This window comes from Lactuca saligna, chromosome 7, assembly GCF_052625555.1.
Source record: "Lactuca saligna cultivar CGN05327 chromosome 7, ASM5262555v1, whole genome shotgun sequence".
NCBI lineage: Eukaryota > Viridiplantae > Streptophyta > Magnoliopsida > Asterales > Asteraceae > Lactuca > Lactuca saligna.
The window spans coordinates 178,807,807-178,819,843 of NC_136423.1; the positions used below are offsets into that span (position 1 = coordinate 178,807,807).

General features: G+C 32.7%; 1 protein-coding gene across 1 annotated transcript; it reads left to right on the top strand.

Annotated features, from left to right (window-relative positions):
- The first annotated feature begins 2,349 nt into the window (after positions 1–2,349).
- Positions 2,350–12,037, top strand: LOC145003864 (putative LRR receptor-like serine/threonine-protein kinase At1g56140). Its single transcript, XM_078962768.1, has 23 exons — positions 2,350–2,567; positions 4,607–4,805; positions 4,939–5,010; positions 5,116–5,187; positions 5,709–5,780; positions 5,878–5,949; positions 6,035–6,106; positions 6,200–6,271; positions 6,377–6,448; positions 6,535–6,600; positions 6,684–6,755; positions 6,865–6,936; positions 7,035–7,100; positions 7,181–7,246; positions 7,348–7,436; positions 7,715–8,082; positions 8,195–8,393; positions 8,488–8,661; positions 8,755–8,873; positions 9,865–10,075; positions 10,168–10,399; positions 11,050–11,200; positions 11,320–12,037. Exons 1-23 carry the CDS (start codon positions 2,477–2,479, stop codon positions 11,722–11,724), a joined length of 3,084 nt encoding a protein of 1,027 aa, XP_078818894.1. The 5' UTR covers positions 2,350–2,476; the 3' UTR covers positions 11,725–12,037.

A 12,037-nucleotide genomic window follows, 5' to 3' on the forward strand; every position in this document is an offset into this window, starting at 1 on the left:
AAAAAAGTAAAAACCGTCTCATGCACCATGGATATTGCAACTGAACAATTGGTTATAGATTCTCTTTATTACATATTATAGGGATAATGACTTGAAAGGGTAATGAACTTTTGACTTTTGTCACATTTGGTCACTAAACTTTTTTTCGTTATCTATTTGCCATTGAACTATTGAAACTGTTCACATTTTACCCTTATGACCGGCTGTTACCGGTCATAAGGGTAAAATGTGAACAGTTTCAATAGTTTAGTGGCAAATAGATAATGAAAAAAAGCTTAGTGACTAAATGTGAACAAAATTGAAAGTTCGTTTCCGTCTAAAAAGTTCAATGACTAAATGTGAACAAACTTCCTATTGTATTATGTTTTAGCAAAATTATTTATTTTTGTTTAATTGTAGCAACATTTGTTGATGAAGAAATGTAGGAAAATAAAAAAACAAAATGTAACATCCGGATTTCCAGGTATCATAATTTAAGTATTTTTATTTTGAGTTAAGAAGAGAGACTCGACGAGTTGACGCCTCAACTCGTCGAGTAAGGTCGCGACTGATGACTCGGATTAATGAATGGACTCGACGAGTCGGTGAGGCGACCCGACGAGTCCGCGCTGTTGGCAGAAACCCTAAATCTTTGGGCCCAAGCCATATTGCCTTCAATTGCGACTACCTTTCCCATAAGTAAGAAGCCTAGCAAGCTTGAGTGTGTAGAGTGAGAGGAAGAGCTATCTTGAGCTTTTTGGTGTGATACATCTGGACCTTTCTAGGTCTAGAGAGCCGAAAATATTAAGTTTTAGTAGAGTAAACCTTGGGGTTCGAAGTTAGGAAACATTTATTGGATTTTTATGGTATATATAGTTAATTTCATCTTACACATAGATATGAAGTATTTTATATAAATTACGTGCTACGTGTGCATATTATTTGAATACTTGTTGTCTATGCTGGATGAACGATTTTATACATGTTTTAAAAGATTTAAACCGTATATTTATTTTATATCTACAAATATGTTGCGAATGGAACATGGGTAGATGAAATAGTTGGTGTGTGATGAAATAAAATGATGAGAGATAGGTGATGATAGAAAGGTGATGATAATTCGGTAAATAGATGATGATGAATATGTGATGTAGGATGAAAGAAGATACCATAACCTTAACCAGCAATGTGGCGATGTAGTCATCTACCAGAGTATAGATGGCGACCACGTACCATTCTAGACAACCCAGTGGAAACACCAACAGACCCATAACCTGTAGGTGATGAATTACGAGTTCAAGCAATGTTGTAACTACGTATTCATGCGATGATACTCTAACCCCTTACTATGAATTACGAGTTCAGACGATATTGTAACTACATATTCATAGGATGTCACAAATTTCGCATGCCAAACCAATGGTCATAATTCACATTAGTGAGAATGGTTCATTTTTTTGTAAAACCAAAATCAGATTGGAAATTTTGATTTTTTATTTTGGAAAACATCAAACCATTGGTTTTTTATTTCGGTTTTGTTTTTTTTTAAATATATTTTCAGGGTTTTGTTTTTTTTTTTTTTTTTTTTTCATAGATTTCTTCATCAACAAATGTTGCTACAATTTAACAAAAATAAATAATTTGCTAAAACATAATACAAGAGGAAGTTTGTTCACATTTAGTCATTGAACTTTATAGAGGGAAACGAACTTTCGATTTTGTTCATATTTAGTCACTAAACTTTTTTTTTTTATCTATTTGCCATTGAACTATTGAAACTGTTCATATTTTACCCTTATGACCGGCAACAGCCGGTCATAAGGGTAAAATGTGAACAGTTTCAATAGTTCAATGGCAAATAGATAACGAAAAAAAGTTTAGTGACTAAATGTGACAAATATTGAAAGTTCGTTACCCTTTCAAGTCATTATCCCCATATTATATTATATAACCATTTCAAAAAGAATTTCGGAACATGTTCTATACTATTTTGGTTATCAGATTCTGTTTTATTACATATTGTATAACCATTTCAAAAAGCACTTCGGAACATGTTCTATACTATTTTAGACACTTTTAGATATATTTTTAGGAGAAATATAAATATATAACACATAAACTTATGATATAAAATTTAAATATAAACTATAGTTCTTTATTCTTTCTTTACTAGTTAATTTATTAAATAATTATAATTATAAAACTGTTAGAATCATCGAATTGATTATAACAACTTCAAATAACAATAATTTATATCTTAGAGTTGTATTATAAACATTATCTTTTTGTAAACTTTTACACAAAACAACATTTAATTTATTAAAATAGTGGAGATTTTCATATAATCAGATGTGACAACTGACAACTCTCAACTTGGAAGAAGAAAAGTCTGCTTCCACTGTATACATAGTATATATATGATGTGAATTCATGATATTGTGAACGGAAACAACGACGGCCGGAGGCGGTGGCTGCAGAGGCAACAGGATTTTGAACGATGGCATCACGGATGTGGTTGTGCATGTGCTTTTGCTTGACGATAACTGTCGCCATAACTCGAGCTCAAAACATCACCGATCCAGCTGAAGGTATTACGTCATCCTCTGTGTGTGTTATTTTATGCTCTCATTCTCCATGCGATTAAGTTATGATCTCCGATTCTGCATGGCTGCTTCTCCTTTCTGCTGTGTGTGTGTGTGTTTGTTGGTGAGAGAGATATTCGTTCTCTTCTTTATTCAGATTTTGATTTAAGGTTACGTGTTCATTTGCATTCAAAGATATTATTGATTAGATGCCCTAACAAATCCAGCTTTGATTCAATTATTCGAACTGAAATTTGATTACAATTCTTATGTATCTTTCGCGACCTGACGCAATAATAAATGTTAATGTATGACTGTATGTGTAAGCTTAAATCGAGTTATTCGAGCTTCAATTCAACTTGAAATTGTTGGTTTTAAGCATATTATTGATTTAATAGAAGTATAGAACATGATTTTTGATTAATATTTATGCGCTATTTAATTCTCGAATCAAGTTCGGTCATAATAGCATCAGGTCATGAATCGAGCTACTATTGATTTTAAATTTTAAATTTTGTTAAGTTTTCTCAGGAACCATTGTATTATGCATATATATATAAAAATATTAATTATGTTTTAATTTATAACTGGTTGAGTAAAATAAAAATGATTTAGATAAAAAAAAACATTAATGATTACAAATTTTTTATTTTAAGAGATTAAATTGTTATTGTGATTACATGATATTATGTTATTAACAAATGTTTTAATTAACATATTTAATAATAATTTTAGAATTAAAAAAAATAGAAATATCTGTACATATCAACGGAGCCCACTCCATTTATTTTGGCCAAGCCCACCTGCTGTACTAGATTATAAAGTTTGGAAGCTTGTGTTGTACATTTTTGAGTTATTTGTATGATTTTTTTTTCCTAAATTAAAATTATGTGTTACAATTATTGTATATCTCTGGAATCAAACGCGACTTAAAGTCCCAATTCTACATGTCACGTGGGGTGGGGTTGTGACCTGTGAGTCGTGTCGATGCAACTTGTACAATATTAATGGATTTAAGTTGCATAATATAAATGCTGTTAAAAATGGTGCATTTGACTATTTCGAAAAACATAATTGAACAGTAAAAATAATACAAATTTCAGATATGCTCATACATTTTTAGTCTGTTACTTGAAAAGGCATTACCAAAACCATTACCAAAACCAACATAGGGTATACATAATTGACAATTTTGGATTGTTTTCAGCTATTTTGGAGTGGTCTAGTTGTTTGTTAGGGGACTATTTTGGACTACTCTTTTTTGACAAGACTAATTATATCCATGTAAATATTTGTAAATTGCAATTATTTAGTAGGTAGATAATGAGAAAAAGTAAATAATTCAAATTACCAGTAGTTTTTCTGCAAAAGATATTATAATATTTTTCTGCAAAATGTATTAAAAACTAGTTTTTAGGTAAAATATTGAAAATATAACAACTTTATAATATATATCTTGAAAAAAATCTACTAAAATAGAACATATTGGGTAATTCTTTAATTTTTTGGAACATTAACCTCAAGTTAAAGGATTAAATGATTTATAATCATATTAATAACAATAACCAACATTTATAGACGTTCATTGAAATTCATTATTTTCTAAATCTAAATTATTTTAGTTTTTATATAACCTATTGTGAAAACGCTTTATAGATAAATTCAAAAATCAAAACCTTAATTGGCATTGGGAATTTGTTAGGTGGAGAAAAAGGATAAATATCAAAATCTGGGGGCTTTTCATATTTAACTAAAAGTAAAGGGTTGTATTTGACAATTTGTGAAACAAGTATCTACCGACTTTTATGTCATCATATTCCGTTCTCTTTTTCCCGCTTGAACGAGCAAATGCTGGTTATAGCACGGTGGTTAATACGAAAAACTGAGATTGTGGCCATTAGGTTTGAAAATAAAAATTAAAATCAAGATCACGACTGTGTCACTGTTGAATTAAGTTGTCGATTTTGTTTATTGAAGACTATGATTACTAGTACAATGGTTATGATCTCGATGTTGAATGAAACTGAAGAAAATTGATGTTTCAGCGCGAGTTATAAATGCAATGTTCAGCCAATGGGGAATAGCAGAAATTGCAGTAACAGCAATGGGATGGAACATAAGCGGAGAATTATGCAGCGGCGCTGCCGTTGACACTACCACGGACTTCGATTCCCAGGGTTACAATCCCGGCATCAAATGCGACTGTAATATCCCCAATTCTACTACTTGCCACATCACCCGACTGTAAGTGCTTCTGTCATGTCTGAATGAACTTTAGAACATCTATCTGTCTTTTGGCCACTTCAATTGTTACTTATTATATGCATTCTGTTTATCTTTTAACAATCATCATTTCCCCGTAATTCTAATTCATCAGAAAAGTTTATGCAATGGACGCTGTGGGCCCGATCCCAGAAGGACTCTGGACTTTGAGATACCTTACAAATCTGTATGTATTCTGCTATTTCTTCACTGATATGCTTTACTGTTAACTTTCTTGAGTAATGCTTTTCCTGTCTTCTATTTCTACTAAATAATCAATTATTTGCTACAGTAATTTGGCACAGAACTACTTGACAGGTCCTTTGTCACCTTCCATTGGCAATCTAACTCGTATGCAGTACATGTAAGCCATCCATTTTATGATAATTTAAACTCAAACGACCATTTTGACCTCTATATTTGTAAGAATACATTTGTGATTTTGAAATTTATAAATTATATAATGGTAAATGGTACAAAAAACATTCTTTTTACACAGAAATTCGATTTTGATATCGTGTTTTTTTTTTTTGTGTCAATTTTGACATTGTGTTTTCCAATTTGTTACAATTCTGACCACTTGACCGGTTAACCAGGTTACATGATGACGTGTCAGTTTTTGATGATGTGGCATGTTGACATGATATGCTGACGTGTCAAAATTTATTATTTTTTTTCCACATCATCAAAATTGACATGTCATCATGCCACGTCAGCATGTAATATGGTTAACCGGTCAAGTGGTCAGAATTGTAACAAATTGGAAAACACAGTGTTAAAATTGACACAAAAAAAACACAGTGTCAAAATCGAATTTATGTGTAAAAAAAGTGTTTTTCGTGCCATTTATCCATTATATAATGATGATTTTGAAACTTATTGTAGGACTATCGGTATCAATGCTTTATCAGGGCAGGTTCCACCAGAGCTAGGGCAGCTTACTGATCTTAGATCACTGTATATTTCTTCCTATTTTGTTTCTATTTCTTCTGTTTAATTCTTTGTTGTTTACAATTTTCTATACTATTTCTATATATATTTTTTTATGTTGCAGGGGATTTGGCACAAATAATTTTAATGGTTCCCTGCCATCTGAACTTGGAAATTTGAGAAGATTAGAACAGATGTAAGAACATTCATGATTATGATATTTAACCAGCTCCATTGATTAAATCTTCTAATATCATCTTCATGCATGTTCATTTTGTCAGTTACATTGATAGTGCTGGAGTTGGTGGTGAAATTCCTTCTTCATTTGCTAATTTTCGGAACATGCAGACAGTGTAATTGCATTTATCTTTAATCATGTTTCAAAGTTGTAATTCATCCATCATATAATAATTCTGACACTTTTCATTTTCATAATGAATTCACAGATGGGCTTCTGATAATAATTTCACAGGCAGAATACCAAGCTTTATAGGAAATTGGTCACAGTTACGATCCTTGTAAGCAAAGCATTTAGAATATTTACATGCTTTTCACTGTATAATTATTTACATGCTTTTCACTATGAACTTTTTAAATATAATCTATGTTTGATGTTCCTATAGGAGGTTTGAGGGGAATTCTTTTGAAGGTTCAATACCACCTTCATTTTCTAATCTGACCCTTTTACAGGACCTGTAAGCCTTTATTTTATTTATAATTGATTATTATACTTTGCAAGTTGCTATTTTGATCTTTTAATTTGTTTTCTATATTGTTACAGGAGGATAAGTGGTTTATCTAATGGAACTCTGGATTTCATTAGGGATTTGAAGTCCCTCAATGTTCTGTGAGTATATATATTTGATCTTTCTTTAGTAAATATATTGATTTTTCTGAAGATAAAATATAATGAGAGGGCAATTCTTGCAGAATGTTGAGGAATAACAGAATTTCTGGCTCTATTCCATCTGACATAGGAGAATATGTAAACTTGACACAACTGTAAGTAGTTTGAATTGAAACTGAATTATCTAAATATAATGATTTACTTTCGTAATATGAATATATAAACTAATAAATAAAATCTCTCCAATTGGGTGTCTACTTTCAGGGATTTGAGTTTTAACAATTTGAGTGGGCCTATTCCATCAGGGTTGTTCAACTTGAGCCAATTGTCCTTCTTGTAATCCACATTATCTCCTTCTATTATAAATAATATTTTGCCTACAATTTGGTCAATAAGTGTAGACATTGACCAAATTTACATGTCATCATTTTTAGGTTTCTTGGAAACAATAGTTTAACTGGCACTCTTCCTGATGAAAAGAGCAGAACTCTGAGCAATGTGTAAGTGATTGTAGGCTAGTTAAGAAAAAAAAATGATTTTTTATTTCTTAATAATTTTCCATACAATATTCTGTTGGCAGTGATTTGTCATACAATCAACTATCTGGGACACTTCCTTCTTGGGCCAATAACCAAACTTTACAAGTGTACGTACTTTTAAATTCTGATTTGCATTTTTTTCATTCAAAGTTATTTTCCATCATGGTTTTTAAAGCTAATATCACATTTCTAATGCATGTACATGCAGTAACATAGTTGTGAACAACTTCACTTTAAACAATTCAGCATTGAATTGTCTCCAAAGTGGTTTCCCTTGTAACCGTGGATCACCAATATGTAAGCAAAAAACATCAACTTTCTCTTTGTTATTAATTACATTTTTGGTCCCTATTCGAGGTTTTTGTAATGTTTTTGGTCCCACTATATTTTTGGGACAAAAACTAGTTATAGTCAGGTAACAGAAATCTTACAAGAACCTGAAGTAAGGACCAAATTGTAAGAGAAAACTTTTTGGGACCAAAGTTGCAAAAATCAACTATACTCGGGTACCAATAATGTAATTTAATATAACTGGATCTGTGGAGTCCCCTGTTGATGTTGGTTTACACTTACAGATAGCGACTTTGGAATCAATTGTGGTGGCCCACAAATTACATCCTCAAGTCAATTAGTCCATGAGCAAGATAACGAACAACTGGGGCCCGCAACATACTATTTGACTCCTGAAAGGAGGTGGGGTGTCAGCAATGTGGGACGAAGAGACAATCCGAGATACACAGCCTTCGCTCTACGCCAATTCACAAACACTTTAGATTCAGAACTTTTCCAAACAGCAAGACTCTCTGCTGGATCTTTAAGGTATTATGGTTTAGGCCTTGAAAATGGTAACTACACTGTAAACCTCCGCTTCGCAGAACTTGCAATAGAAGATGGTTCCACTTGGAGAAGCCTTGGAAGGCGCGTATTTGACATTTATGTCCAGGTCTGTTATCTGTGTTAGCTGTTTCTTTTTGATTTATTGAACTTAATGGTCAACCTTGTTACATGGGTGGTGAAAATCTGTTTTTTTTTTTTTTTTTTTTTTTTTATATCAGGGAAACCGGGTTTTTCAAGATTTTAATATTAAAAGGGAAGCAGGGGGGGCTTCATTTAGTCCTGTTTCAAAGGAAGTGACAGTTGAGGTTATAAATAACTACCTTGAGATTCATCTATTATGGACTGGAAAAGGAACTTGTTGTGTACCTGATCAAGGAACTTTTGGACCTCTCATATCAGCAATCAGTGCTACACCAAGTAAAACTCTTTCATGAAATTGTTTTTTCTTAACTTTTTGCTCTTGATTGACAAAATGACAAGACAACCCCCTTTACTTGTTTTTTTTTTACAGATTTCGTCCCTACCGTGCGCAACATTCCACCTTCCAACAAGAAGAAGAATAATACCGGTTTGATTGTAGGGATTTTGGTTCCCATTATAGTTGTCAGCTTTTTGGTGTTATTAGCCCTGTATGTTCTTCGTCAGCGAAGGAAAAAGAAGAATAATGATGACAATTATGATGAAGGTAATTTTCTTGAATCTTTCTTTATGACATAGATGAATAATGTTTTCCATTGTTTTTCCTTTGATTTTCTTTATAACGTTTATTAATTTGCAGAGTTCCTGGGAATTGACACGAAGCCTTATACTTTTGGCTATGGAGACTTGAGAGATGCAACAGATGATTTTAGTCCTGCAAATAAACTAGGGGAGGGTGGTTTTGGACCTGTTTACAAGGTAATTTACACTCTTTTTTTTTTTTTATTTATTTATTTTTTTTTTTTATTTTTTATCAAGAATTTAATTTTTGGTTTTTAAACTCGAATGGAATGGAATGACAAAAGAATGGAACAGACAGGGTAATGGAACGAGAGTGATTACATTCCATGCTCATGTTTGGTTGGCTTGTATGAATCGAATGAATTTTCATATGATTTTTTATATTATGTGTAAATACAACTTATACTTTTAATGCTACTCTATAGAAATTATCTCAAGGAATAATCACTAAAATGACCAAAATGGGTGGTGCCCTATCATGAAATGATTACCTTTTGAACAGTTATCACGCAATAACCACCAGCTTTGCAACAATGATTTTGCAAAATTGCTTTATGAATTGCCCAATAGAATTTTGCAAAGAAAAAAAAGTCAAAGGTTTTTGTAAGGATTACCATTTATAAAGCGATTTCAAAAAGTATATTGCAAAGCAAATTTTGGTAGATATATGGTTATTTTGTGGTAAGTGGTCATTTGGTGACCACACCACCCATTTTGGTCATTTTGTAATTATCCATATTGTATTTAGAATAAATTATTGTTTTTGGTTCTTGAGTATAGCTGATTTTTGCAATTTGGTCCTTACGTCAAGTTCTTGTAATCACAAGTACAATGACTATTTTTGATCCTTGTACATAGGCTTTAGATAATTGCAATTTTGGTCCTAAAAGTATAGTCACTTTACTTGGAACAGAGACTAAAACGTTGGAAAAACCTAAAATAAGGACAAAAATTGCATATGTGCTTTTTGGGACCCAAAATCTCAAGGATCAGCGATAGTCAGGGACCAAAAATGTAATTTACTTTTGTATCCACATTCCTTCAAAACTGGTTGCATTCCATTCATTCACACAAAACATAGAGGTCTTTTTCATTCCAATGGAATGAATGATTTCACCATTCCAAACAGGCAAACACTAGCTTAAAAAATCTTTTCAACAATAAACAGGGAACACTTAATGATGGAAGGGTAATAGCTGTGAAACAACTCTCCATAGCCTCACACCAAGGCAAGTCCCAATTTGTTGCAGAAATTGCCACAATATCTGCTGTCCAACACCGTAACCTCGTCAAACTCTACGGATGTTGCATCGATGGAGAAAAACGTCTTCTTGTCTACGAGTATCTTGAAAACAAGAGTCTCGATCAAGCATTATTTGGTATAAAAACTTACATATTTTTAGACATCAATTATAAAGTACTAAAGTTTAATTAATGTGGTAATGTTACAATTTTTTGGTCTATGATGTAGGAAGGAAAAAATTGTCACTTCCATGGTCTACCCGTTTTGAAATATGCATGGGGTTGGCACGTGGTCTCTCATATCTCCATGAGGAATCACGCATACGAATTATACATAGAGATGTGAAATCTAGCAATGTTTTACTTGATTCGGATCTGACCCCTAAGATATCCGATTTTGGTTTGGCCAAACTTTATGATGACAAGAAAACACACATGAGTACTCGTGTTGCAGGCACAATGTAAGATTAATTAGTCGGCATTATTTAATTTACTCTATTTTGAAAAAGAGTAAATAACATATATTTTTTTTTATCCTTGAGTATAGATGATTTTTTCAGCTTTAGTCCTTATTTGAGGTTTTTGTAACATTTTTGGTCCATGTTTTTTTGAGACCAAAATTGCAAAAATCAGCTATACTTACGGACAATTATGTAAAGTAACCGACTTTTTGAAAATTACATTTTTGGTTCCCGAGTGTACTTGCTGATTTTTGCAATTTTGGTCCCCAAAAGTTTTCTCTTGTAGTTTTAGTCCTTATTTGAGATTCTTGTAACGTTTTTGGTCTCTGTTCCAAGTAAAATGGCTATTTTGGTCCCAAAGTTACAGTTATTTTACTTGAAACAGGGACCAAAAACGTTATAAAACGAAAATTTAAAAATCAGCTAGAATCTGGGACCAAAAATGTAATTTACCCACGACTATATTTTAAGGATCAAATTCGCAAAATTTAACTTTTCTTGGGAACAATAAATAGTCATTTTACTTGAATCACAAGAACCTCAAATAAGGACCACAATTCCCAAAGAACTTTTTGGTACCAAAATTGCAAAAGTCAGCTAGCCTTTAAAAAAATGATAAGTTGACTAAGTCTTATTGATTTAATATGTAGTGGGTATTTGGCGCCAGAGTATGCAATGCGTGGACACCTCACGGAAAAGGCTGATGTGTTTGGGTTTGGAGTTGTGGCTTTAGAGATTGTCAGCGGAAGGCCCAATTCTGACTCAAGTTTGGATGACGAGAGAATATATCTTCTTGAATGGGTATTTTTCATCATCATCATCATCTTCTTCTTCTTCTTCTTGAATTTAATAAAAAGGGTTAATGTCATAAAATCGCAACCAACTATTGAGAGTTTGTTAACTTTGGTATGAATTTTCAGGCATGGAACCTACATGAAGCGAACCGTGAACTCGAGTTAGTGGATGAAGAATTGTCTGAATTTGATGAAAACGAAGTGAAAAGAGTGATAAAAGTTGCCCTTTTATGCACGCAAACTTCACCAACATATCGACCATCAATGTCGCGTGTGGTGGCTATGATTTCGGGTGATGTTGAAGCAAGTGGTGAAATTACCCGGCCTGAGTACTTGACCGGTTTCAAATTTAATGATGCTACAACTTTTAAGAGTGCGGTTCCAACTTCAGCTTCAACTACAACTACAACTACAACTACGGGTAGTGATGGTGTCGCAAGTACGAGTAACTCGACTGTTTCACCATCACTACTTTCGCCACATGATGTTTCCCGACCCATGCTTCATGATATTATCGGAGAAGGTAGGTGATGTTGATTAATTACCTAAATGCCCTTCATGGTATATATAAATATGTAAAATCTTGTGATTTAGTCTTTAACTTGTGGATGGCCCGCGGGTTTATTAAACATGTATTTTCGACACGGGGACCATTTCTATAAGTTATGTGAACACATGGATAATTTCTGTAAATTTTCTATTAGGTAGGGACCATTTTTATAATTTTGTGAAACACTAGGAGCATTTTTGTTATTTTGCTTTTAGGCAGGGACCATTTATGTAATTTTATGAAACACATCGACCATTTCTGTCTTTCTACTATTGAAAGTGACAATTTATGTAA